The 27,137-nt window shown below is 48.1% G+C and overlaps 1 protein-coding gene across 2 annotated transcripts in view; it reads left to right on the top strand.

The window, feature by feature from the left end:
• EHD2 (EH domain containing 2) overlaps window positions 1-18,889 on the top strand; it is a 38,674-nt gene extending 19,785 nt beyond the window's left edge. For both annotated transcript variants that reach the window (XM_039369148.1, XM_039369147.1), the window contains exons 3-5: window positions 7,567-7,979; window positions 15,290-15,454; window positions 17,040-18,889. In XM_039369148.1, the coding sequence (XP_039225082.1) occupies window positions 7,567-7,979; window positions 15,290-15,454; window positions 17,040-17,576 (1,115 nt within the window). In that variant the 3' untranslated portion in view covers window positions 17,577-18,889. The remainder of the gene's footprint in view (window positions 1-7,566; window positions 7,980-15,289; window positions 15,455-17,039) is intronic.
• The last annotated feature ends 8,248 nt before the right edge of the window (window positions 18,890-27,137 follow it).

Genomic DNA, 27,137 nt, shown 5'->3' with positions numbered 1-27,137 from the left:
CTTAGGTGTGAAAGTTCAGCTGCATAACTGTGGGCCAGGAGACGGTAAGTTCTAGTCCCATCTTAGGCGTGAAAGCTGCCTGGATGAGTTTGGGCCAATCACCAGGAGACGGTGAGTTCTAGTCCCGCCTTGGGCATGAAAGCCAGCTGGGTGACTTTGGGCCAGTCACCAGGAGACGGTAAGTTCTAGTCCCATCTTAGGTGTGAAAGTTCAGCTGCATAACTGTGGGCCAGGAGAAGGGAGTTCTAGTCCCATCTTAGGCGTGAAAGCTGCCTGGATATAGTTTGGGCCAATCACCAGGAGACGGTGAGTTCTAGTCCCGCCTTGGGCATGAAAGGCAGCTGGGTGACTTTGGGCAAGTCCCACCCTCCCAGCCCAACCCAACCTTACAGGGTGGTTGTTGTGAGAAGAATAGAAGGAGGAAGACGTATTTTGCACGTTTGCTGCCTTGAGTTACTTGTACTTAAAAATGGGATAGCTTGACCTCAATTTGACTTGGTAAAATGATCTCTCTCTATGTATGTCTCTCTCTCTCTCCTTCTATACAATACTGTATACAAAGAAAGTAATGCCCTGGTATTTTTACTGTACAATTTCCCTGAACCGTGGAGTCTGTGATCTATAGAACAGGATGGGTTCCTCCATGCTCACCTACCCACATATTCATCTCCCACTATGGATGACAATATTATTGTCTACAAGGCCTGCCACGGGTTTGCCAGCCTCAGCCTGCCTGCAACCGCCCTGTTTGTTGGCTCCTTCACCTGTACAGGTAGAGAAGAAATCCCTATTGCAAGTTGACACTTGCTAGACCCACCTCTGCCCACCCTGAAGCCTTGCTGTCTGTCGAACGTATTTTGATCCTGGCATGCACCGAAAAATTCCCTACGCTCCTCAAAATGCTACTGGAGGACATTTGCGGTAAACTGGTTAGCAGCCGTAGGATCAGCCCAAGTTCAACAGGTCAAGCCCAGGAGATGCAGGAGGTCCCCAGAGGCGAGCCTGTTTTTGTGTTAGGTTGGTGCTCACCCATCCTTTGTTTCTGTGGCTCTGCAGGGTAATGCCCAGACAATTATATAAGGAACGGTTGCTAGAATTGGGTATGTCTAGTTTAACGAAGAGAAGGATGAGGGGGGACATGATAGCAGTCTTCCAATATCTCAGGGGCTGCCATAAAGAAGAGGGAGTCAAGCTATTCTCCAAAGCGCCTGAAGGCAGGACAAGAAGCAACGGGTGGAAACTCATCAAGGAGAGAAGCAACCTGGAACTAAGGAGGAATTTCCTGACAGTGAGAACAATTAACCAGTGGAACAACCTGCCTCCAGAAGCAGTAAATGCTCCAACCCTGGAAGTTTTTAAGAAGAGACTGGACAGCCATTTGTCCGAAATGGTGTAGGGTTTCCTGCCTGAGCAGGGGGTTGGACTAGATGACCTCCAAGGTCCCTTCCAACTTTACTGCTATTACTATTACTAATTACATCGTATTCAATTGTATAGTTCGTTCTTGGCAAAGGACAGGCTCGGGTTTTTTTTTTTCCTATTAAGTTTTCTGTCGCAACGGAATTCACCGGGTGGCACCTATCCTAAACAAGATGAGACCTCTTTCACCTTTTGTACACTTCCATTCGTCTTCTGTCTTTCCCAACCTGGCTAGGGTTATCGCCTGAACACACCCTGGAACTTGACTTCTTTATCTTTCGGCTTCAAGTGTTTCCTTCCTAAAACAAATCGGAAATCTAGAATTTCAGAAACGTTCAACCAGTTGAGAGAACAGGCCCAGACAGGAAAAAACAACACCCCAATAATGCTGCTTGATCAAGACCTATAATTTTATAGCGCATTGCTCTAGGCACCTGGCACCTGGCTAGAAAGCAGGAGAGGTGAGTTCTAGTCCCGCCTTAGAGGCATGGAAGCCGCTGGGTGACTTTGGGCCAATCACCAGGAGACGGTGAGTTCTAGTCCCGCCTTTAGGCGTGAAAGCAGTTGGGTGACTTTGGGCCAATCACTAGAGACTAGTGCAGTGGTTCTCAACCTTTTTAATGCCGCCACCCCCAACCGGTCGTAAGTCGAGGACTACTCAACCGGTCATAAGTCGAGGACTACTCAACTGGTGCAGCACCGTTTGCAGAATGGGACTTTTGGCAGGCTCAGCAGGACAGAGACAGCCTGGACAATTCCTATTGGCTTTTGAAAGCCAATAGAATTAGACTCTATTCAAGAGAGTCTATTCTATTGGCTTTCAAAAGCCAATAGAATAAAAGGGAGTAGCACAGCTAAGGAAAAGGGGGGAAAAATGGCGGACTGCGTTGTTTGGCGACCCCCGTGAAATGGTCGTTCGACCCCAAATGGGGTCCCGACCCACAGGTTGAGAACTACTGGACTAGTGCGTTCTAGTCCCACACACTAGTGAAATTGTGCACAAATTTCAACTTTGCAGAAACTGAAGCACAAAGGGCAGCATTGCAGAAATTGAAACAAATCTGTTTGGCCAAGTCCAGTCAGTTCTTAACAGTTGGCCTTGCCAACTATTTTATTTTACAATTTAACCTCTGTCTTTTATAAACCGGCTGCGTCCCGTTATAAACTTTGCAACCGGTTTCAGCCAGCCCTGATGCGCCGGGCAAGGAGCTGCTGATACATTTTTGCACAAAGTGACACTGTTACACACCATTACTGTGCGTTCTGATTTTCTTTTTCGTCCCTAATATTTTTTTACCTTGTGGGAGGGCTCAAAACCATTTAGGGTTGTGGTTGTTGTTCTTTATTTTTATTTCTCTTCGGTAAGTTTCCATGTGCTCCATTTGGAAGCCTTACAGGCAGTCCTCAATTTACAACAGTCCATTTAGCGACCGTTTGAAGTTATGTCACTGAAAAAAGGGACATGGGACCGTTTTTCACACTTAACGACCGTCACAGCATCCCCACAGTCATGGGTTCAAAATCCAGGCACTTGGCAACTGACTCGTATTTACGACGGTCGCAGTGTCCCGGGGTCACGTGATCCCCTTTTGCACCCTTCTGATGAGCAGTCAGATTCGTTTAACAACCATGTTACTATCTTAACGGCCCTGTTTCACTTAGCAACGGTGGGAAGAAAGATCGTAAGCGGGGGCAAATTTCACTTAACAGCTGTCTCACTTAGCGACAGAAACGTTGGGCTCCATTCTGCTAAGTCGAGAACTATCTGCAATAGAACATCTTCCCGTTACACGAGTGAAGAAAAAGTCAAAATATTTTCCAGCATCCAATGGCTTCTCAGTTATTACCCTTCCTGCGTGGCGCCCAGGCCAAATCTTTCACGCAGCTGAACTCTCTGGAGTCCAAACCCTTTCTGCCCCCCCCCCAAGGACTGGCATTTGGGTGGGTCACATCCCCCTGCAGTGTGGGCTCTCGGGGGGGGCTGGCCGCCATGCGAATTCTGCTGCCAAGCAAGCCAGAAGGCGAAGAAACGATATATATATATATTATGTTTTCTGAGGTTTTCGCGGGTGTTTGTATGTAGGTCTTTGGTTATTCGGGTTTTCTCCCACGTAAAATTGGAAGTGTCTTGGCGACGTTTCGACGAAGTCTCATTTGTCATCTTCAGGCTGGTGCTTTCGGCTTCGTGCTTCGAGAAGCTCCTCGAAGCACGAAGCTGAAGACACCAGCCTGAAGATGACGAATGAGACTTCGTCGAAACGTCGCCAAGACACTTCCAATTTTACGTGGGAGAAAACCCGAATAACCAAAGACCTACATACAAACACCCGCGAAAACCTCAGAAAACATTTATTTATTTATTTATTTATTTATTTATTTATATTACTGCTTTCCTTTGGAAATTTGCCATCTGCAAGGAATGTTAAAACAATATCCTTCTGTTCTAGCCTGCCTAGAGATTTGCGTATATAAAAACCTGCCATTTTTAAAGTTCACCGGAAACCCCGTGGCTGACGACAAAAGCTGAAGTGACCCCGCTCTCCCATTTCCTGCAGGGCTCTTGGTCCAGATCCAGCCTTCTTGGAAACGATGGTTTTCAACCTTGCCTCCTCTCTTGAGTCCCAAGAGCCCGAGTCAACCTGGATTTATATTTTCCTGTTTTCCTTGATGAATAGAATAGAGCTGGAAGGGACCTTGGAGGTCTTCTAGTCCAGCCCCTTGCTCAAGCAGGAGAACCTATATACCATCTCAGACAAGTGACTGTCTAGTCTCTTCTTAAAAATCCCTAGTGATGGGGTGCCCACAGCTTCTGGTGGCAAGCCGTTCCGCTGGTTCGTTGTCCTCACTGTTAATAAGTTCCTCCTTAATTCCAGGTTGCTTCTCTCTTTGATCAGTTTCCAAGCATTGTTTCTTGTCTTGCCCTCTGGTGCTTTGGAGAATAATTTGACCCCCTCTTCTTTGTGGCAGCCTCTCAAATACTGGAACGCTGCTATCATGTCTCCCCTATTTCTTCTTTTCTTTAGGCTAGCCAAACCAAGTCCAGCAGCCGTTCTTCGTATGTTTTAATCCCCAGACCTTTAATCATCTTAGTTGCTCTTCTCTGAACTTTTTCCAAAGACTGAACATCTTTTTTGTGGTGCGATGACCAAAATTTTTTGAGTAATGAGTGGAGAACAGACTGCAGACGCTCAGAGATGCCCTCAACTTATCAATCAATCAATCAATCAAGAATAGAGCTGGAAGGGGCCTTGGGGGGGTCTTCTAGTCCAAGGCTTTTCAACCAGTGGTACGGGTACCACCTGTGGTCCATTGGCACCTGGCAGGTGGTATGCAACCATCCTAGAAAAATGGTAGCAGGAGAGAGGAATGAGCTGAACCGATGGCAGCACCGCACAAGCCTGATCGAGAGATGGCTGGAGCTGCAGGGCTGTCAGGGCTCAGCGGAAGCGCCAGGATCAGCACTTCTTCGGGGCTGTCAGGGCTCAGTGGAAGCACCAGGATCAGCGCCACGCTCCAACTGAGCCCAGAAGAAGCGCCGATCAGCTGGAATGTTGCAGCCTCTCCAGGTCTTGTGATTTACATTCAGATGCTTGGCAACTGATTCATATTTATGACGGTCACAATGTCCCAGGGTCATGTGAAGTGACCAAAACCTGCTGCAACCACCCAGCAGACGGGGGGGGGGGGGTAAAAACCAAACACCCCTCACCCCACCCCCACTACCAATCCTCAACAGAAATGCTCACAACAATGAAAACCTCGGACAGGAGGAAGAGCACCACCGGGCGGGCAGGCAGGTATCTTGCTCAGCTGTGGCTTGGGGGGGGCACCTTTTCCAGTGCCGTTGTAACTTTGAACAGTTACTAAGTGAACTGTTGTAAGTTGAGAACTACCTGTACTTTTTTCCTTTTTTTCTTTTTTTTGGGGGGGGTCATCAAGTTTTTGACACCTTGCTTGGCAACTGGTGGTACTTGGATGTTGCCATATCCTGAAAGTGGTACAATGGGTGAAAAGGTTGAAAAGCCCTGTCCTAGTCCAACCCCCTGCTCAAGCAGGAGACCCTATAGCAGTGGTTCTCAACCTTTTTAATGCCACCGGTCATAAGTCGAGGACTACTCAACCGGTCGTAAGTCGAGGACTACTCAACTGGTGCAGCACCGTTTGCAGAAGGTGACTTTTGGCGGGCTCAGCAGGGTAGAGATAGCCTGGACAATTCCTATTGGCTTTTGAAAGCCAATAGAATTAGACTCTATTCAAGAGAGTCTATTCTATTGGCTTTCAAAAGCCAATAGAATAAAAGGGAGTAGCACAGCTAAGGAAAAGGGGGGAAAAATGGCGGACTGCGTTGTTTGGCGACCCCCGTGAAATGGCCGTTCGACCCCAAATGGGGTCCCGACCCACAGGTTGAGAACCACTGCCATAGAGGTTAAGAGAAACGCTGCAGCTGTGAAGTTGGTACCGTAACCCGGTCGTTAAGTAACACGGTTGTTAGTACCATAACACGGTCGTTGACTTTGCTGGTCAGACGGTCGCCAAAGGGGATCACGTGACCCCGGGGGGGGGGACGCTGCGACCATCATAAGTACGAGTCAGTTGCCGAGCGGCTGAATTTTGATCCCATGACCAAAAAGGATGTCATGGGATGGAGCAGCCACACCTTCTGAAGGCAAAGTTGTCCTCAACTGTTAGGAAGTTTCTCCTTAATGGCAGAGATGGTCTCAATCTTGCAAGACCGGAGGACTCCAGATTCTTTCCGCTGGAGCCAAACACACACCATGATTTAGGTGACCTTTGCCCACCTCGGCTTCCTTTTCCAGCCTGGGAGTCCTTTTGCTGGACCGAGATAAGGCCTGGCCGGCCAGCCCTTCCCCCTTCATATTTAGATCTTCCATCTTTATGAGTTTTCTTTAATCGCTGCAGAACAATGAGGCCCTCTGGCTCAAACTTTCCTATGGAAGAGTCGGTTTCCTTTTTTGGTGCTGTGAAACAGGCCTTGTGAACTTCAGCTGCCAAGAGGCAGGCAGGACCGGCTGGGGATGGTGGCTGGGCTCCAGCCCAAAGCTTGTTTAGATCTGACAGAGGGAGGGGGCTGAGTCCGGCCCATGGAAAATCTGCTTCATGGGACGGGAAGGGGGTGTCCAGGCTGGTGCGAGGGGAAGGAACTGTACCAGAACACGTCTTGCTGGCTGTGCTTTTCCTCTCTTCCCTTTCTAAACAAAAGTTGGCTCTGGTTTTGAAAAGATGGGGAGACCGGTGGAGGAACAGGCGTTGCTCCATCAAGTTGAGGCTACATCTAATTCTCTTTTGCTCACGGCTGGTTAACTCTTTCTGCATTGTGCAAGAACAGAATAAGAATAGAGTAGAGTAGAGTAGAATAAGAGTAGAGTAGAATAAGAATAGAATTGGAATGGAATAGAATAGAATAGAATAAGAGTAGAGTGGAATGGAATAGAATAGAATAGAATAAGAATAGAGTAGAATAGAATAAGAATAGAGTAGAATAGAATAAGAATAGAGTAGAGTAGAATAGAGTAGAGTAGAATAGAATAGAATAGAATAGAATAGAATAGAATAGAATAGAATAGAATAGAATAAGAGTGGAGTGGAGTGGAGTGGAGTGGAGTGGAATAGAATAGAATAGAATAGAATAGAATAGAATAGAATAGAATAGAATAGACCTTGGAGCTCATCTAGTCCAACCCCTGCTCAGGCAAGAAACCCTATACCATTTCAGACAAATAGTTGTCCAACCTCTTCTTAAAAACTTCCAGCAGCATCCGCATGATCACGTGATTTACATTCGGACGCTTGGCAACTGACTCACATTTATGAACATTGCAGTGTCCCGTGTGTGTGTCGCGTGATCCCCTTTTTGAGCCCTCCTGACGAGCAAAGTCGGGGGGGGGGAGCCAGATCTGCTTAACAACCGCGTTACTAATTTAAGACCTCTGGTGATTCGCTTAACGAATGTAGCAAGAAAAGTGGTAAAACGGGTGAAGAAATTCCCTTAACCTATTTTCTCACTGCGCCACATAAATTCCGGGTCCCGTCGTGGTCGCCAATTGATGGGACAAGAGTGAAAAACGCGCCTGGCACGGGTGCAGAAAACGACCTCTTTATCCCCCAAGGCTCTCCTTTCCTCCACAGGCTACGACTTCCCGGCCGTGCTCCAGTGGTTTGCCGAGCGCGTGGACCTCATCATCCTCCTCTTTGACGCCCATAAGCTGGAGATCTCCGACGAGTTCTCCGAGGCCATCCGCGCCCTCAAGGGCAACGAGGACAAGATCCGGGTGGTCTTGAACAAGGCCGACATGGTGGAGACACAGCAGCTGATGCGGGTCTACGGCGCCCTCATGTGGTCGCTGGGCAAAGTGTTCAACACCCCCGAAGTGCTGCGTGTCTACATCGGGTCCTTCTGGTCGGAGCCCCTGATGATCTCTGACAACCGACGGCTCTTTGAGCTTGAGGAGCAGGACTTGTTCACGGACATCCAGAACCTGCCCCGAAATTCTGCCCTGAGGAAGCTCAATGACCTGGTCAAGAGGGCTCGCTTAGTCCGGGTAAGTCCTGGGGAGCCGAAGACGTGGAAAGGGGGTGGGAGGGAGGAGAAAGGCAGGAAGAGGGTCCAAAAAGAAGACAAGTCAAGAAATCAGCCAGATAATTAGTGATGCAGACCAACCTCATTAAGGACACGGAGGCGGTCCTCAACTTACAACCACAATTAGGAACAGAATCTCTGTTGCTAAGCAAGCAGATGGTTCCGTGAGTTGCGCCGGATTTTATGACCCTTTTTTTTTTTTAGCAAGAGCAAGAACAGACTTATATACCGCTTTGCGGGGCCTGACAGCCCTCTCTAAGCGGTTTGTAGAGTCAGCACATTTGTCCCCAACAATCTGGGTCCTCATTTGACCGACCGCGGAAGGAAGGAAGGCTGAGTCAACCTGGAGCCGGTCGGGATCGAACTGATGGCAGTGGGCAGAATTAGCCTGCAATACTGCATTCTAACCACTGCACACTATGGAAGGAAGGAAGGAAGGAAGGAAGGAAGGAAGGAAGGAAGGAAGGAAGGAAGGAAGGAAGGAAGGAAGGAAGGAAGGGCAATAGCAATAGCCCTTAGACTTATATACCACTTCACAGTGCTTGACAGCCCTCTCTAAGCGGTTTACAGAGTCAGCCTCTTGCCCCCAACAATCCGGGTCCTCATTTTAGTGACATCGGAAGGATGGAAAGCTGAGTCCACCTTGAGCCCGTCAGGATCGAACTGCTGGCAGTGGGCAGTGAGTTAGCCTGCAATACTGCATTCTAACCGCTGCGCCACCACAGCTGTTCAACGAATCACAGCTATTGTTTAGTGAATCATACCGACATTAAACAAATCCGCCTTTGCTTGTCGGAAGCTGGCTGGATCACAAATGGCAGTCACCTAAACCCAGGATGCCACAATCCTTGTGACAGAATAACAGAATAATAGAGTTGACCTTAGAGGTCTTCTAGTCCAACCCCGTCTGCTCAGGCAGGAGACCCTAGACCAGGGGAGGCAACTTTGGCTCTTTTATGACTGGTGGACTTCAACTCCCAGAATTCCTGAGCCGGCATGGCTCAGCTTGGAAACCTCTCCCTTTCCCCTCAGCACGGCTGGCTCAGGAATTCTGGGAGTTGAAGTCCACCAGTCATAAAAGAGCCAAGGTTCCCCACTCCTGCCCTATATCAGGGGTCCTCAACCTTGGCAACTTAAAACTTGTGGACTTCAACTCCCAGAATTCCTGAGCCAGCATGGCTCAGCTTGGAAACCTCTCCCTTTCCCCTCAGCACGGCTGGCTCAGGAATTCTGGGAGTTGAAGTCCAGGAGTCATAAAAGAGCCCAGGTTGCCTACCCCTGCCCTATGCTATTCCAGACAAGTGGCTGTCCGGTCTCTTCTTAAAAACCTCCAGTGTTGGCGAGCCCACAACTTCTGGTGGCAAGCTGTTCTGCTGGTTAATTGTTCCAATTGGAACAATCCCTAAACAGATGGTTGTAAGTTGAGGCCTACCTGAACTCAGTTCTACTGAAAGAAGGAAAAATACATCTATCCGTATTTGCCCATTAAGGCTTCCACTGTCGTGATGAATCTTCTACTGAATTCTTCTTGACCACTGGTGGAAGATTTACATTCCAATGGAACTGGAGGGCACAATGCTCCCTGGGCATTAAGAAAACTTTTCTTCAGCATGTCTAGGGAGACGCTCAGTCATCCAGGTTAGCACAGGTGCTTTTTCCAAAGACAACTGGACTTTGTTTTTCCTTGAAGATATTTCATTTCTCGTCCAAGAAGCTTCTTCGGATCGGACTGGATGGTGGAGAAGGGAAGGATTTATACTCCTTGCACATCACTGGTCATTTGCATTCTTTTAGAGCAGTGGTCGAACGACCATTTGGGGTCGAACGACCATTTCACGGGGGATCGCCAAACAACGCAGTCCGCCATTTTTTTCCTCCTTTTTCCTTAGCTGTGCTACTCCCTTTTATTCTATTGGCTTTTGAAAGCCAATAGAATAGACTCTCTTGAATAGTCTAATTCTATTGGCTTTCAAAAGCCAATAGGAATTGTCCAGGCTGTCTCTGCCCTGCTGAGCCCGCCAAAAGTCCCATTCTGCAAACGGTGCTGCACCAGTTGAGTAGTCCTCGACTTACGACCGGTTGGGGGTCGCGGCATTAAAAAGGTTGAGAACCACTGTTTTAGAGGGTCGTTGAGGCCACTTGGAGGCTTACCTGTGTCCTCAGGGTCCCCTGAGTGGTGCAAATGGGTGTGGAGCCTTTTTGGAACTGCTGAAAGGACCGTGTTGCAGGCTGGAGATGGACGATGTCGTGTCCCTCCCCCTCTGTTGAGGGAGGTCTGTTCAGTTTTGACCTAGATGGCCTCTTGGACCCCTTTTTCAAACCAGTGGTCCTCTCTGTCCCAGATGTGGACTTGGCTGTGTTCGAAAGAGCGACCTTTGTCTTTCAAAGGCAGACGGACTGCTGGAATCTTGTCCTGGTGGGTTTGTTCTCCTGTCTTGTGCCCTGCATTTGTGAACCGGTTGTTTTGTTTCCCCAGTGTACAGATCTGCACATGCCTCACTGCACATGGCACATTGCTCAGTTTGTGTCTGGGGGGGTTGTGTGTTTCTCCTTGGGGTGGACCTTCTCCAGCATGCAAAAGCCAATAGAACCAGTGTTTCTCAACCTTGACCATTTTAAGGCATGTGGACTTCAACTCCCAGAATTCCACAGCCAGCAACGCTGGCTGTGGAATTCTGGGAGTTGAAGTCCACAGGCCTTCAAATGGTCAAGGTTGAGAAACACTGAGATAGATGAAGGAAGACAAGGCCGTCACAGTGGCAGGAAAACAACGCAATTCAAGTTCAGGAGAAGAAAGTAGGATAAACATTCCCCTGCTATGGAGAAAGCGGATCGATGGTGCCAATGGAAATGCCCTGGCTCTAAGCCACGGCCTGAAGGAGGCAACGGCACCCAGATGGAGTTAGCCAAGAGATCTTGCCCTCGGAAAGAAGGTTAGGCCGCAAAAGTCCAACGTGCGTCTGTTGTGAAAGAATGGCACAACAGATGTTCTTTTGCAACGGACTCCGCTGGGGCCCAAAGCGAAAGGCAGAGTTGCTTCACCAGCCCTGGAAGAGCAAGGAGGCGAGTCAGTGGATGGCCCAAGGGACGCCCCAGTTGTGGCAGCCTGGCTGAAGGAAAGTCAGGCGCCTCCTAGCAAGGATTCATGAGTGAAGGAAAGGGGTTCACCCGAGCCCCAAAATCTCATTGTAATGGGACAGGGAAAGCCAAAAGGAGAGAAAGAACGAGAGACAGAGAGGGAGAGAGAGAGAGGATCAGAATCAAACTCCAGGCTGTGGGCAGAGTTACCCTGCAATGCTACATTGCGCCACCAGGGCTCCTTCCTTTAAATCAGTGGTTCTCAACCTTTTTAATGCCGCGACCCCCAACCGGTTGTAAGTCAAGGACTATTCAACCGGTCGTAAGTCGAGGACTACTCAACTGGTGCAGCACCATTTGCAGAATGGGACTTTTGGCGGGCTCAACGGGGCAGAGACAGCCTGGACAGTTCCTATTGGCTTTTGAAAGCCAATAGAATTAGACTCTATTCAAGAGAGTCTATTCTATTGGCTTTAAAAAGCCAACAGAATAAAAGGGAGGAGCACAGCTAAGGAAAAGGGGAAAAAAAATGGCGGACGGCGTTGTTTGGCGACCCCCGTGAAATGGTCGTTCGACCCCAAATGGGGTCCCGACCCACAAGTTGAGAACCACTGCTTTAAATTGCTCCCCTCCTTGGACAGGGGGCCTCCCTCCTTCCCATCGGAGAAGGCTGTTGCTTGGGTCCTGGCATTTATTGCGGCTTTTCCTGTTGTCCACAATGGCTACATCCCAACAAAGGAAGTCTGCATTGTGCTGCAGAGTACAATCTGTTTATAGGCCCCTTTTCCTATTTCTCTCTCTCCCTCTCTCCCTCTCTCCCTCTTTCTCTCTCTCTCTTTCTCTCTCTCTCTCTTTCTCTTTCTGTCTCTCTGTCTCTCTCTCTCTCTCTCTCTCTCTCCCTTCCTCCCTCCCTCTCTCTCTCTCTCCCTCCCCCTTCTGTTCTGGTTTTCCAATGAAACGTTTCCAATGAGTCTGCACCTTCCATAGCCTTGATGAAAGGAATGGCTGTGGCTTCGTCATTCCAGGAAAACAAGCCACGCAGGAACAGAGGAAAAAAGATTACGCACAAATGTATTGGTCCTTAAGTCTCATCATTTCCTAGCTGTAACATCCGCCCTTCTCTCCAAGAGAACCATCCATCGTTTTTGTCCCCACCGAGGGACATATTGTGTCCTTCGGCCAGCCAAATAGGAATCGGAGCCAGTTCAGAAAAGATCGTTCAGTGTGGTTCTCCAGGGCAGAATCGCAGAAAACGTTTCCAGATTGAGTCAGCCTCTCGGCTCATCTAGCGGAGAACGATGTATATCGATTGATGGCTGATCTTCAGGATTTCAGCCTGATCTGAAGGTGCTACATCACCTTTTTTTTTTCAAATCGGGCAATTTTAAGACGTGTGCATTTCAAATCGTGGAATCAATTTTCATGCTGGCTGGAGAATTCTGGGAATTGAAGTCCACCCATCTTAAACTTGCATGCTGGCTGGAGAATTCTGGGAGTTGAAGTCCATCCATCTTAAACTTGCATGCTGGCTGGAGGATTCTGGGAGTTGAAGTCCACCCATCTTAAACTTGCATGCTGGCTGGAGAATTATGGGAGTTGAAGTCCATCCATCTTAAACTTGCATGCTGGCTGGAGAATTCTGGCAGTTGAAGTCCACCCGTCTTAAACTTGCATGCTGGCTGGAGAATTCTGGGAGTTGAAGTCCACCCATCTTAAACTTGCATGCTGGCTGGAGAATTCTGGGAGTTGAAGTCCACACCTCTTAAAGTTGTCAAATTTGATAAAAGTGAGATAGACCCACCTTCCCCTGCCATTCTCCAGCTTCCAGGGCCTTTCTATCTGTGAGAGAGGCTTGTTCCCAGCAAGTGAACCAAACCATAACTGGTTCATCTTGTTTGCTGAATTGCAGGCATGTTTTGTTCATAACAATGACAACATTCAATACCAATTTTGCAGGCATGCTTAAAATCAGCTGCAGTCTAATTGTGCTCAACGTGCAGATGCTTACTTAATTAAACATTGTCTCACTGTGAAATGGACTGGACTGGACCCCTTCCATCCCAGTGATTAATTTTGCAAAGGGGCAGATCCAATTTTAATACTCTTCCTGATGAGAGAGGGGATATTTCTGCCGAAACTCACATCAAAGGATTGGGGATCTTTGACCAAGAAATCTCCACGTCACCCTACTTGGTGTAACTTTGTATTTAACAGAATAACAGCGTTGGAAGGGATCGTGGAGATCTTCTTGTCCAGCCCCCTGCTTGAGCAGGAGATCCTATACCTTTTCAGACAAATGGTTGTCCAGCCTCTTCTTAAAAACCTCCCGTGTTGAAGCGCCCACAACTTCTGGAGGCAATTGGTTTTGTTAATTCTACTCACTGTCAGGAAATATCTCCTTAGTTCTAGCTTGGTTCCTTGTTGAGTTTCCATCCGTTGCTTCTTCTCCTGCCTTCGGGCGCTTTGGAGAATAGCTTGACCCCCCCCCCTTTTTTTTGTGGCAGCCCCTCAAATATTGGAAGACTGCTATCATGTCCCCCCTCGTCCTTCTCTTCATTAAACTGGACATGTCCCATTGCTGCAATCGTTCTACATATGTTTTAGCCTCGACTTCCCTAATTATCTTTAATATAACTTTGCATTTAAAACGGAAGGATTCTTTCTAATGCAAAGCTCCCACACCACCTGGGTCCTCCCCCCACTTTTTTTTTTTTTTTAACTGAACTTTAAATGCAAAGATTCATCAAAGAGCAATCTCAAAAGTGTGACTTGGCCTTAAATGGGGCTGGACGTTTGCAATTTAGGACAGCCTGTCACATATTATCCGTGGGCAGGACCAGCATTAGTTTAACCATGGTAAGGATCCCAAGCAAGCCCACACTTTTTATTTTGGGACTGAAACTGGACAATCACAAGGCTTAGGGAGCTGCCTCCAGCCAGAGTCCAGAAAGAGGATTTAGAGCAGTGGTTCTCAACCTGTGGGTCGGGACCCCATTTGGGGTCGAACGACCATTTCACGGGGGTCGCCAAACAACGCAGTCCGCCATTTTTTCCCCCTTTTCCTTAGCTGTGCTACTCCCTTTTATTCTATTGGCTTTTGAAAGCCAATAGAATAGACTCTCTTAAATAGTCTAATTCTGTTGGCTTTCAAAAGCCAATAGGAATTGTCCAGGCTGTCTCTGCTCTGCTGAGCCCGCCAAAAGTCCCATTCTGCAAACGGTGCTGCACCCGTTGAGTAGTCCTCAACTTACGACCGGTTGAGTAGTCCTCGACTTACAACCGGTTGGGGGTCGCGGCATTAAAAAGGTTGAGAACCACTGGTTTAGAGAAATTGCAATAATCTTTTCATAGACAAAACGTGAAAACATTCCCCTGTCTTTTTAAAAACGGAGGGATGCCTGTATTTATTTATGATAGGAAGCTGCTTTGAGCTGGGGTGTTTGCCCCCCCCCACTCCCCCCACTGCCCCAAAGCACAGGAAGTTTCTACTTTCTCCATTTTGCTTTCTTTCTCTTCCCAGACTTATCTTTTCCTGCCAACCTGAAAGGATGGCTTGGTGACATGGTTCCGAAAGAAAGCAGATTTTCAAAGAATTTTGAGGCTTTTTTCCTCTAAAAGAATCTTTTATTATTCTGCATAGCTTCGGCACTAACAAAGTTAAGCCAGAAACTGAATCCTCCCTCCCCCAAGCATCTGTAACAAAGCATAACTCACTCCTTCATTTTACAGTCATCAATCACATTCTCCAATTAATGTGAAGTGTGAGGTGCCCCTCCCGTTGCAGCTGAGCTGACCTTGGCCACACTGTGCCCAGACATTGTTATGGTTAACCTGCATACTTTCCCATCCCTTAAATTACTACTATCTGCCTTAACTCTAGAAATGCTATACGGGCTAAATAAAACAGGTTTGCTTCTTCATATATGGCAGTGTTTCTCAACCTTGACAATTTTAAGGCATGTGGACTTCAACTCCCAGAATTCCACAGCCAGCATTGCTGGCTGTGGAATTCTGGGAGTTGAAGTCCACATGCCTTAAAATTGTCAAGGTTGAGAAACACTGATATATGGCAAGCAAGAACATCCGATGTTAGCAGTCTTGACACTTGGTCTTTATCAAGGCTCTTTGGGAGCAATTTTCTCCTCTTTTAATGGCCAAACAGCTTCTTTCTCCTCTAATTCCCTTCCCTCCCAGGTCCATGCTCACATCATTAGCCACCTCAAGAGGGAGATGCCGTCTGTCTTCGGCAAGGACAACAAGAAGAAGCAGCTCATTAACAAGCTGCCGGTCATCTTTGCCAAGATCCAGCTGGAGCATCATATTTCGCCGGGCGATTTCCCCGACTGCAACAAAATGCAGGTGAGGACAAGGGGCATCTAATTAATAACAGACGAACGGAGCTGTTAGGGAACTTAGAGGTTTTCTAGTCCAAATCCCTACTCAAGCAGGAGACCCTATACCAGTGGTTCTCAACCTTTTTAATGCTGCGACCCCCCCAACCGGTCGAGGACTACTCCACCGGTCGTAAGTCGAGGACTACTCAACTGGTGCAGCACCGTTTGCAGAACGGGACTTTTGGCGGGCTCAGCAGGGCAGAGACAGCCTGGACCATTCCTATTGGCTTTTGAAAGCCAATAGAATTGGACTCTATTCAAGAGAGTCTATTCTATTGGCTTTCAAAAGCCCATAGAATAAAAGGGAGTAGCACAGCTAAGGAAAAGGGGAAAAAACTGGCGGACTGCGTTGTTTGGCGACCCCCGTGAAATGGTCGTTCGACCCCAAATGGGGTCCCGACCCACTGGTGGAGAACCACTGCCCTATCCCATTTCTGGCAAGGGACTGTCAGGTCTCTCCTTAAAAGCCTCCAGTGATGGAGCATCCACAATTTCTAGAGGGGAGCCGATCCACCGAAGAATTGTTCTCACTGTCAGGAAATTTCTCCTTAGTTCCAGGTTGTCCAACAGTTCTCTAACATCGAAGCTGGGCGCTATCTAACAAGCTGGGCGCTATCTAACAAAATTAAATTCAATGGTGAAAAAAGTAAGGTTCTACATTTAGGCAAGAAAAAACCAAATGCACAGGTATAGTATAGGGGGTACCTTGCTCAGTAATAGTAACTGTGAGAGGGATCTCGGACTCCTAGTAGACAATCTCCTAAATATGAGCCCGCCGTGTGCTGCAGCTGCCAAAAAAAGCCAACACAGTGCTGGGCTGCATTAACAGAGGGACAGAATCAAGATCATGTGAAGTATTAATACCACTTTACAATGCCTTGGTAAGGCCACACTTGGAATACTGCAAAAGTTTTGGTCACCATGATATAAAAAAGATGTTGAGACTCTAGAACAGTGGTTCTCAACCTGTGGGTCGGGAACCCATTTGGGGTCGAACAACCATTTCACGGGGGTCGCCAACCCATGCTGTCCACCATTTTTTTCCCTTTTCCCTAGCTGTCCTACTCCCTCTTATTGGTGGCCAAACCCACTTGGGGGTCACCACAACATGGGGAACTGTATTATGGGGTCACGGCATTAGAAAGGTTGAGAACCACTGCTCTAGAAAGAGTACAGAGAAGAGCAACAAAGATGATTAGGAGACTGGAGGCTAAAACATACAAGGAACGGTTGCTGGAATTGGGTATGTCTAGTCTAATGAAGAGAACGACAAGAGGGGACATGATAGCAGTGTTCCAATATCTCAGGGGCTGCCCCAAAGAAGAGGGAGTCAAGCTATTCTCCAAGGCGCCTGAAGCCAGGACTAGAAGTAACGGATGGAAACTGATCAAGGAGAGAAGCAACTTAGAACTAAGGAGAAACTTCCTGACAGTGAGAACAATTAACCAATGGAACAACCTGCTTCTAGAAGCGTTGAATGCTTCTGAGTTGCATAGCGGTGGACAGATGACTGAAGCTTTCCTCTCTCTTCTTCCCCGGTTCTCTTGCAGGAGATGCTGATGGTCCATGACTTCACCAAGTTCCACGGGCTGAAGCCCCGCAGGGTGGAGACTCTGGATGAGCTGCTGACCCTCGACATTGCCAAGCTGATGCCCCTCTTGCGCCAGGAGGAGGTGGAGCTCCCAGAGCAGATTGTCCAAGGGGGCGCCTTTGATGGCACTCGCAACGGCCCCTTTATTGAGGGCGCGACCGAAGGCGCCTACGAGGGCATGGATGAGGACGAGTGGGTGGTGACCAAAGACAAGCCCAAGTACGACGAGATCTTCTACAACCTCTCCCCAATGGATGGCAAGCTGAGCGGCACCAAGGCCAAGAATTGGATGGTCACCACCAAGCTGCCCAACTCGGTTCTCGGGAAGATTTGGAAGTTGAGCGATGTTGACCGGGATGGCATGTTGGATGACGAGGAGTTTGCTCTGGCCAGCCACCTCATTGAGGTCAAACTCGAGGGTCACGGTCTGCCCTCTGACCTGCCCCGCCATCTTGTTCCCCCTTCCAAGCGTCGGCAGAAGGGCTCGGCTGAGTAAGCAGCTACCTGGCCCCGTCCTAACACCAGACTTGAATTGCTTCAGTAGGTGCTAGGTCTTCTCCAATTTATCCTTGAAGCAAACGTTCAGGCTTGAATTCCTTATTGAAGGCTTCACCTAGCAGCCGAGCACAGCATTGGAAATTTGCTTTCTGCTCTTCTCCTCTTCAAGCCAGGCTTCCAGCTCAGACGTCTCCGTCTTCCCTTCCAGTCTTTAAGCCATTCCTGTCTACCTTAAAGAACCACATTTCCTCATACGGAATCAAGCCAGTTGATCTCACAGTGTCTACAAGCCTACGTATCTCTGGTGTTAGACGTCTCACAAGGTCTGTCTTCCTAGAATCCAAACTCAAACTACCTAGAGATGTTACTTCCTCTGTGCCCAGTTCCAACTGTTCATTTAGGCCACAGTTTGGCCCACATCAGACCCATCTCAGGTTTTACTTCCCTTTCACAGTCCACGGCCAGAGGCTTTGGATGGTCTCGACCTTCTAGCTTTCTTTATCTCGAGTCTCACTAGAAATGGTCAACATTTTCTCCATTCCATCTTGCCTTTGGACCACCGCTTGTCTACCACCCCCTCAGTTGATTGCTCCTCCCAGGACCTTGAGGGACTCCCTTCAGCCAGTTGAAGGAAGAAGGACCAAGGGAGACCAGAGATAGGTGTCTGGAAGCAGTCCAGAACCACAAGCGGTGTCGATTCCAAAAAGCCACGGTTGAAGGTGGCATCTGAAATGATCGCAGATCAGTCTTTCTTTCTGGAGCAGAAGTGATGGGATGAGGAGATGCTCCTGGTGAAAGCAGGGCTGTTCCATGCTGTCCACCCTTTCTTCTCTCAGAACAGACTACTTGGAGGAGACCTTTCCCAAAGCAAGAATAGGTGATGAGAAGACTACGGCGAGAGGACACTGTGGAGATTGAGCCAGACCGAGGCCTACCATTCGATAAATTCACACATCAGATCTGTGAGGGCTTCTACGGAGGCCCACAGAATGAGTGGTTGGTGAACTTCCCTCCAAATTCTTTTCTGCCTATCACTGCAGCCGTTAGCTTGTACATCTAAGCGTGGCTCCTTGTCCAAAAATGCTGCTATGTTGCAGCATTCACGGGAGGAGACTTCTTCTGGAGATCAAGTGACCTTTCCCCCCCTTTTTTTTTTCTCGGGAGGTGGCCAAGGAGAAGACATGGCCCTTGGGATCCAGGACAATCCATCTAAGTTGCAGGGGACAAGCTCAGCGCTGGGGTTGAGAGAGTTGAAGGAAAGTCCATCTCAAAAAATCAGCAGTAGCTTTCAAGGAGAAGAGAAAAAAAAAAGGGGGGGGGGCAGAAAGAGACCAGAGGAAGTTGGGCAGGAAGAAAAACGAGAACCAAGTCCTCGGTTGGAAGGAAAAGCAGGAAGGGCATGTTCCCCAAGGATCTTTATCCAACGAGGAAGCCACGAATGTGAAGTCTGAACTTCACTTGCAGGATACGTCAGCAGTAGAGAGATCCTGACATTCCTCAGTATTGGCTAGAAGGCAACCTTTGGGGCAGGTCACAGCTGCCTCTCAACCACACACCAGGGCGTTTAAAACTAAAGGCAAATAATGTATAGATTTTTCTTTAACGCCATAGCCATGGAAAGCTTGAGCCACTCAAAGCTGCCTGGCCAAAACCAGAACACCGTGCTGCCTTTGCATCCACGCTCTTAACCTCACACCAAGTTGGACTTTCCTTCCAAAAGCCAAGTGGCTTTTAACATTCGGAGACCAAACCACGGCATCCGGTCTCACAAGAGGGATGCCATTCAGCTGACTCACTAATCAAGAAAAGCACTAACCCAGGGGTGTCAAACTGCCAGCCCACGGGCCGGAGGCATCATAGAGCGAAACCGCGCCCACCCCATTGCCAGCAACAGCAAAAAAAGGTCGCGACACGTCACGTGACGTTGCGAGTTCGACGTCCTTGCACTAATCCATTCTGAAGGACCGTGGGAAGGAGCTATCCTTTGGTGCTTGGCCCAACTGGAGAGCTCCATTTGGTGTTGAGGATAACTCTTCATTTTGCCCTCCTGCATTTTTTGCAGAACTCTTACGGGGACCATCCAGGACGATGAAAATATCTGGCCTCTTGTGCCACCCAAAATGCTTCTTCAGACCTGGGTGAGGATTGTACCAAACTAGGACAGCGAGCTTAATTACCAGCATCACTATTCTGGCTTCACTCAAAGAATCCTGGGAATTCTCTCTCTGCAAAAGACGTCTCAATCACAAGTGTGTCTAACAGTAAAAAAAACAACAACAACAATTGGAGACCTGTGGTGCAAAGAAGCCAGTGTGTTCTTGGTATCTCTTTCTGAACTTGACGGCAACACTCTGGGATTCCCTGGGGGACTGTACATTTTGAGGAATCCCATCTGGGAATCTTACCATACCGGGCAGAAGACCCTTAAATTGTGGATGGATGAGCTTTCAACATTAGACTCTTGAAATAACGGGGGATTTTTAACGGCCACTTCTGGTATTGATGGTCTAAGTATTGTTGGGGGGCCTTTTGAAATACTCCGTTGAGCCATTGGGATATATTGCAGTGTGTACAAATAACCTATTGAGAATTAGGATTGAGTAGAGATTCATCATCTTCAGGCTGGGGTCTTCGGCTTCGTACTTGTGCGAGCCGAAGACCCCAGCCTGAAGATGACGAGTGGGGCCTTGTCGAAACGTCGCCAAGATACTCTCAATCTTACACGGGAAGACCTGAATACACCAAGACCTGCATACCTATACCCGTGAAAATCTACAAAAACAAATATATATATATATAGGCTAAAGGATGTTGGAACAAGATTTAGAGACAGTCTCAGTTTCAGATACCGCTTACATGTATTTGTATGCATTTTCTTCCCCTTGCATAATAGCTTTTTAGCTGTTCTGATCAAGGGGATAAAGACGTTAAAAGGCAGGCTGGCAGTGAAAAAGACTTAAGCACATTTCCAGCCGTTTCTCTCCAGTGTTGAGATCTAGCCACTTGCTTTAAGAGAAGTGAAAATAAGCGATCCGATTCTCATGCAATTTGCAGATTTAATGTTAGCAGAGGCACACAAAGGTATCCGGCCCACATTGGCTTTATTAGTAAAGCAAAGGTTTGATTCAGATTCCAGCTGCCATGAAGATAAGGCAGCATCCAAACCTCCTTTTATTCCATCCATACTTGTTTTTTTAACCCCCCCCCCTAGTTAAATCTCACATTTGATCCGCCTCCTTTCCCCATTCACCCATCCATTTCTATAATGTATTGCTACAGCAAAAACAGCATGCATGCTATTATTATTATTATTATTTTGTTACCTGTAACACATTTTTGTTTTAATCGACCTATCTCGCTTGGAAGTTGTGCTAGGGATGCACTTGAGGCTGTTGGCGAGAGTCTGGGGAGATTTTTTCCGTGAGCAGAACTAAAGAACAAGGAAGAAAAACGGAACCTGGGTGGGAGATTCAGTGTCATGGCACCGCTTTTGAGTTTTGTTTGTTTTTTTTAAATTCCTGTAAACTCCCTTAATCCACTGCACAGGCCTGGATCCCATATTATCACCAAAGTTGGTTCCTATTTTCTGCCCTGCCAGGTAAAATTCCGTCTCTCGAAGCCAAGACCCCCCCCCCCCAAGTACGCAACCAGGACAACGATGCAAATTTAAAACATAAATACAAGTAGCCTTCAGCTTACGACCACAGTGGGGGGAGCAGAGTTTCTGTGGCAAAAAGCAAGGCAGTCGTTAAGCGACCCACGCCTGATTTTATCGCCTTTTTGCCACAGTTATTGGGAGAATTCTTCCCGTCATTAAGTGAACCATATATTTCATTAAGCGAATCAGGCTTCCCCCATGGATTGTGCTTGTGGGAAGCTGGCTGGGAAGTTCCCAGGATCCTGGACGGCTGTGATGATTATAAATATGGGTTGCCCAGTCCCCAAAGTTGAATCATCTGACTGTGGAGATGCTGCGACAGTCATAACTGCGAGGACCGGTCGTAAGTCATTTTTTCCTAAATGGTTGCAAAACAAACGGTTTCGAAAACTACCTGTACTTTTTTGTTGTTTGTTTATTTAGTCTTGGCTGGGTCCTTCTGCTCTCCCCAAAGGCCCAGATTTCCTATTCTGCACCTGCAGAGCACATCCCTCCCACTTGCAAAGGGAGTGGGGGCAAGATCTACACCCCCTTCGTTTGCACAGGATTGACCCACTCACTGGGATGCTGAGAAAGCAGTGGTGGGATTCAAATAAGTGAACCACCGGTTCTCTGCATGGATGCCGCTCCCAGAAGTCCGTTCTGGGCCTGGGCCACAAAAAATCAGCGACTGGTTCTGCCGAAGTGCTGCGAACCGGCTGAATCCCACCATTGTGAGGAAGGAAAGGGTAGTTCCCCTCTGGATGCTGAGAAGACTTCATCCCATTGTGGGGGGGGGGCAGGAATGGGGACAGTCAGGATCTCTGGCTTAATAACCCCCTTTGGCTGAGAGTCCGGAACTCAGGAGCCTCACGAGCAGTTCCCATGACACGGCTCTGTGATTGTAAGAAGACTTCCGTTGGAATAAATATCGTATTTACTGATCTAAACCATGTCTGGCTGTTCACTGTGGATTGCTTTGCGCAGATATCGGGTGGCTGTCTTAACAGAATAAAAGGATCGGGAAGGGACCTTAGAGGTCTTCTAGTCCAACCCCCCGCTCAGGCAGAAAACCCTACACCATTTCAGACAAACGGCGGTCCAATCTCTTCTTAACAACCTCCAACTTCTGGTGGCAAGCCATTCCACTGACATATATTGTTCTCGCTGTCCGGAAAACAGGCTTCATAGAAAAAGGCTGGGGGATTCTGGGAGTCGAAGTCCACTTGTTAAAGTGGACATGGTTGAGTTACCCCGGTCTAGGAGTTACCTACTTTAGGTGCAAAGGCACCTAAAGTAGCACCCATGCTTTGCACAAATAACATCCCAGCTGTGGTTGGGGAAAAAAAACCACACCACCATCTAAACCAGGGGTAGGCAACCTTGGCTCTTTTATGACTCGTGGACTTCAACTCCCAGAATTCCTGAGCCAGCCAAGCTGAGGGGAAAGGGAGAGGTTTCCATGCTGAGCCATGCTGGCTCAGGAATTCTGGGAGTTGAAGTCCACCCATCTGCGAGTGGCCAACGTTGAGAAATAGAGGCCTAGGCCATGGGTAGGCAACCTTGGCTCTTTTATGACTGGTGGACTTCAACTCCCAGAATTCCTGAGCCAGCCGTGCTGAGGGGAAAGGGAGAGGTTGTCATGCTGAGCCAGGCTGGCTCAGGAATTCTGGGAGTTGAAGTCCACGAGTCATGAGGGGGTCATAGTTCCCCCATGCTGGCTCAGGAATTCTGGGAGTTGAAGTCGAGTAATAAAAGAGCCAAGTTTGTCTACCCCTGGTCTAGGAGATTGAGGATCCTAATTTGGCTTGGAAAAAAACCATGTGCCTGAGGTTTCCCCAGAGGCTGCCCCCCCATCACCACATCAAAGGTGGATCTAGCAAAGAGATGTGGCTGAGGAATTCTGGGAGTTGAAGTCCACAAGTCTGAAAGTGGCCAAGGTTGAGAACCCCTGCTATATATACAGTATGGCCTTCAAGAATCCAGACGACCACTAGATGGCAGCACAGACCAGACTCTGCCAGGGGAGGCCAATATAGACTCTGGTGACATCACAACCTGGACTTTTTTCCAGCCTGTTTTTCATAGAATCCAAGGCTGGAAGGGTCCTTAGAGGTCCTCTAGTCCAACCCCCCCATCCAAGGCCTTCTACAGGTAGTCCTCCATTTACGGCCACAATTGAGCCCACAATGTCTGCTGCTAAGTGAAACATTTGTTAACTAAACGTTGCCCCATTTGACGACCTTATTTGCCACTGTCGTTAAGTGACTCACGGCCGTTCTTAAATGAGTAATACAGTTGCTAAGGGAATCTGCCTTCCCCATGGACTTTTCTTGCAAGAAGGGGGCCAAAAGCGATCCCATGAGCCCAGGACGCTGCAACCGTCATAAAGACGAGTCAAGCGTCTGAAGTTTGATCCCGTGACTGTGGGGGGAATGCTGCAACGGTCATAAGCGTGGAAAATGGTCAACAGTCACATTTTAGGGCCATTGTCCCTTTGAATGTTCATTAAGTGAACTGTGGTAAGTCGAGGACTATCTGTACTGTGTTATACCCTGTCTGACAGGGTACAGGAGGAATGTTGGGTTGCAAATGTTGGGTTCGGCCTGGCTGGGTGCAGCCCCGGAGCCCCAGCCTGTGAGTCAGCAGGGCCTGAGCTGCTGACAGCCTCTCCCAGGCTGTCCAAAGGAAAAATGTTGCATTCTTTTCTCTGTTGGAAAAAAAAACAGGGGTTCCTTGGCTGTTCCAATCACGGGCATGGGGGCAAAACTCAGGTCTGGGAAGTGTGTGTGTGTGTGGGGGGGGGGGGAAATAATAGGACAATGCTTTAGATTCCCCCCTTTCCGCTTGCGGTGGAAAGCCTTTGGGCATGATTTTCAGCTGATTTCAAGGCTTGGCCTTGGCAGGGTTTGAGCTATTCAAGGTCTGAAAGGCAGGAGAAAAGCCCAAAATTCTCAGCATTTTTTTTTTAAAAGCTGCAGCCTTGCGAAATATATCGGCAAGAAACCAGAACGCTCGGCCATGCTGTCTGAAGGGAAATGGGAGTGATAGTCTTAAGGATGTTGAGGATGTTGTTGCTTTAAACTCTCCAATGAGGAATGAGGACACGGCATACAATGGGCTAAGGAAGAGTTGATCTGTAGGTGGAGAGCTTGACAGAAAAATACTCTAGCATCTTTGGAAAGCGTTGGGTGTGTTTCCCCACGGATGCCTGGAAAATAGAGGTTGTTTGCAGTGTATCAATCCCTCCAACTGACTGCAGGATATCCCTTTGCTGTGCAGGTTTTTGGCCGTTCCTTCCTGATAGGTCTACAATGCCCAAAGGCACGTTTGGGGTTAGGAACAGAATCAGATTGTGCCAGTCTCTTTCCTGCAGCTTTTGCCCCCTATGCCCACGACGGGACGGAGCGGGGATGGGAAAAGCACAAAATGAAACATCTGGTGCTTTCCTATTTCCCTTGTGTCTTTCAGATTTCCCTTGAAAAGAAAGAAAGGAGGGAGGGAGGGAGGGAGGGAAGAAAGGGAGGGAAGAAGGGGAGGGAGGAAGGAGAAGGAGGGAAGAAAGGAATAGAAGAAGAGAGGAAGGAGAGGAAACAAGGAAGGATGGAGATGGGAATGAGGAGAAGGAAGGAAGGAAGGAAGGAAGGAAGGAAGGAAGGAAGGAAGGAAGGAAGGAAGGAAGGAAGGAAGGAAGGAAGGAAGGAAGGATTGGTCTAGTGCCATGGTAGTGAACCTATTGCACGCATGCCACAGGCGGCACGCATAGCCCTCTCTGTGGGCACGCATCCATCACCCCAGTCCTAGGCCTTTGATTGGGTTTTATAAAACCTTTTTGCTTTAGGCCTCCGCTGCCATGGGCAAAAATAAAAAGCTTCAATCAATCAATTTCTTGCGGGGGGGGGAAAAAAGATCTCACAAAGTTAGAACTGATTGATTGCACTTTTTAGTCCTACCCAGTCTGCCGTTACCACCGCAGCCACGCCTACCCAATTGGCCATGCCCACCTAAATGCCACACTCACCCAATAGGCCACACACATCCAACATGATACATAAGTGGGTTTTGGGTTGCAATTTGGGCAATTCGTCTCTAAAAGGTTCGCCATCACTGGTCTAGTGGAATTTTCCTCCTATGGGATTTTCCCATGTATTTTACCAGGAAACATAGATAGGGCAGGCTGGAAAAATCAGTGCCCTCCTAACCATACCCACGCACTCCGAGTTTGTTGGCGATGTCCATTTTTCTCTATGAGTTCACGGTGACCTAACCCTAACCCTAAGTGGAATTTTCCTCCTATGGGATTTTCCCATGTATTTTACCAGGAAACATGGATAGGGCAGCCTAGAAAAGTCAGTGCCCTCCTAACCATACCCACGCACTCCGAGTTTGTTGGCGATGTCCATTTTGCTCTATGAGTTCATGGTGACCTAACCCTAAGTGGAATTTTCCTCCAATGGGATTTTCCCATGTATTTTACCAGGAAACATAGATAGGGCAGGCTAGAAAAGTCAGTGCCCTCCTAACCATACCCAAGCACTCCGAGTTTGTTGGTGATCCTTATTTTTCTCTATGAGTTCATGGTGACCTAACCCTAACCCTAAGTGGAATTTTCCTCCTATGGGATTTTCCCATGTATTTTACCAGGAAACATAGATTGGTCAGCCTAGAAAAGTCAGTGCCCTCCTAACAATACCCACGCACTCTGAATTCGTTGGCGAAGTCCATTTCGCTCTAGGAGTTCATGGTGACCTAACCCTAACCCTAAGTGGAATTTTCCTCCTATGGGATTTTCCCATGTATTTTACCAGGAAACATGGATAGGGCAGGCTAGAAAAGTCAGTGCCCTAACCATACCCACGCACTCCGAGTTTGTTGGCGATGTCCATTTTGCTCTATGAGTTCATGGTGACCTAACCCTAAGTGGAATTTTCCTCCAATGGGATTTTCCCATGTATTTTACCAGGAAACATAGATAGGGCAGGCTAGAAAAGTCAGTGCCCTAACCATACCCACGCACTCCGAGTTTGTTGGCGATGTCCATTTTGCTCTATGAGTTCATGGTGACCTAACCCTAAGTGGAATTTTCCTCCAATGGGATTTTCCCATGTATTTTACCAGGAAACATAGATAGGGCAGGCTAGAAAAGTCAGTGCCCTCCTAACCATACCCAAGCACTCCGAGTTTGTTGGTGATCCTTATTTTTCTCTATGAGTTCATGGTGACCTACCCCTAACCCTAAGTGGAATTTTCCTCCTATGGGATTTTCCCATGTATTTTACCAGGAAACATGGATAGGGCAGCCTAGAAAAGTCAGTGCCCTCCTAACCATACCCAAGCACTCCGAGTTTGTGGGCGATGTCCATTTTGCTCTAGGAGTTCACGGTGACCTAACCCTAACTCTAGGCCAACGTTTCTCAATCTTGACAACTTTCACATGTTTGGATTTCAACTCCCCACATTCCCCACCCATCAGCTGCACAATGTGAAACTGTGGGCTGCAATCTGGCTCTCGTGGAACCCACAACGGTTTGCCTAACCTGTCTTCCCCACCTTTTCTCCCCCCTCCGTCTCACCCCAATTTCAATCCCACCTCAGTTTGCTCCTCCAAGCCTCAGGGGAAGTCAGCTGCAGCTAACAAAAGCCTCTGCTCTTTCTTCAAAGTTTGTTGGGAAAGGTGCCACCAGACTCCTTCAGCTTTTAAGCCCTATTAAAAGCCAGGGCACACATCATCATCATCATCATTGTTGTTGTTATTTTGGACGCTGCCAAGATGACTTTTCACTTAGCCAAGTGGGAACAAATGACCCATAGGAAACATTCCCCCACCCCACCCCAGTCTCCCTTTGCATTCTGAGAAAACGGGCTGAGTCTGGAGCTAGAAAAACAGACAAATATTTTCGCTGCCTTGCCCAGCCACACCCA

This window comes from Crotalus tigris, unplaced genomic scaffold, assembly GCF_016545835.1.
Source record: "Crotalus tigris isolate CLP2741 ecotype Arizona unplaced genomic scaffold, ASM1654583v1 scf7180000020990.9691751010:1144802, whole genome shotgun sequence".
In the NCBI taxonomy this organism is placed as follows: Eukaryota; Metazoa; Chordata; class Lepidosauria; order Squamata; family Viperidae; genus Crotalus; species Crotalus tigris.
The sequence above is the reverse complement of the archived record's forward strand: the minus strand, read 5'-3'. Positions and strand labels throughout refer to the sequence as shown.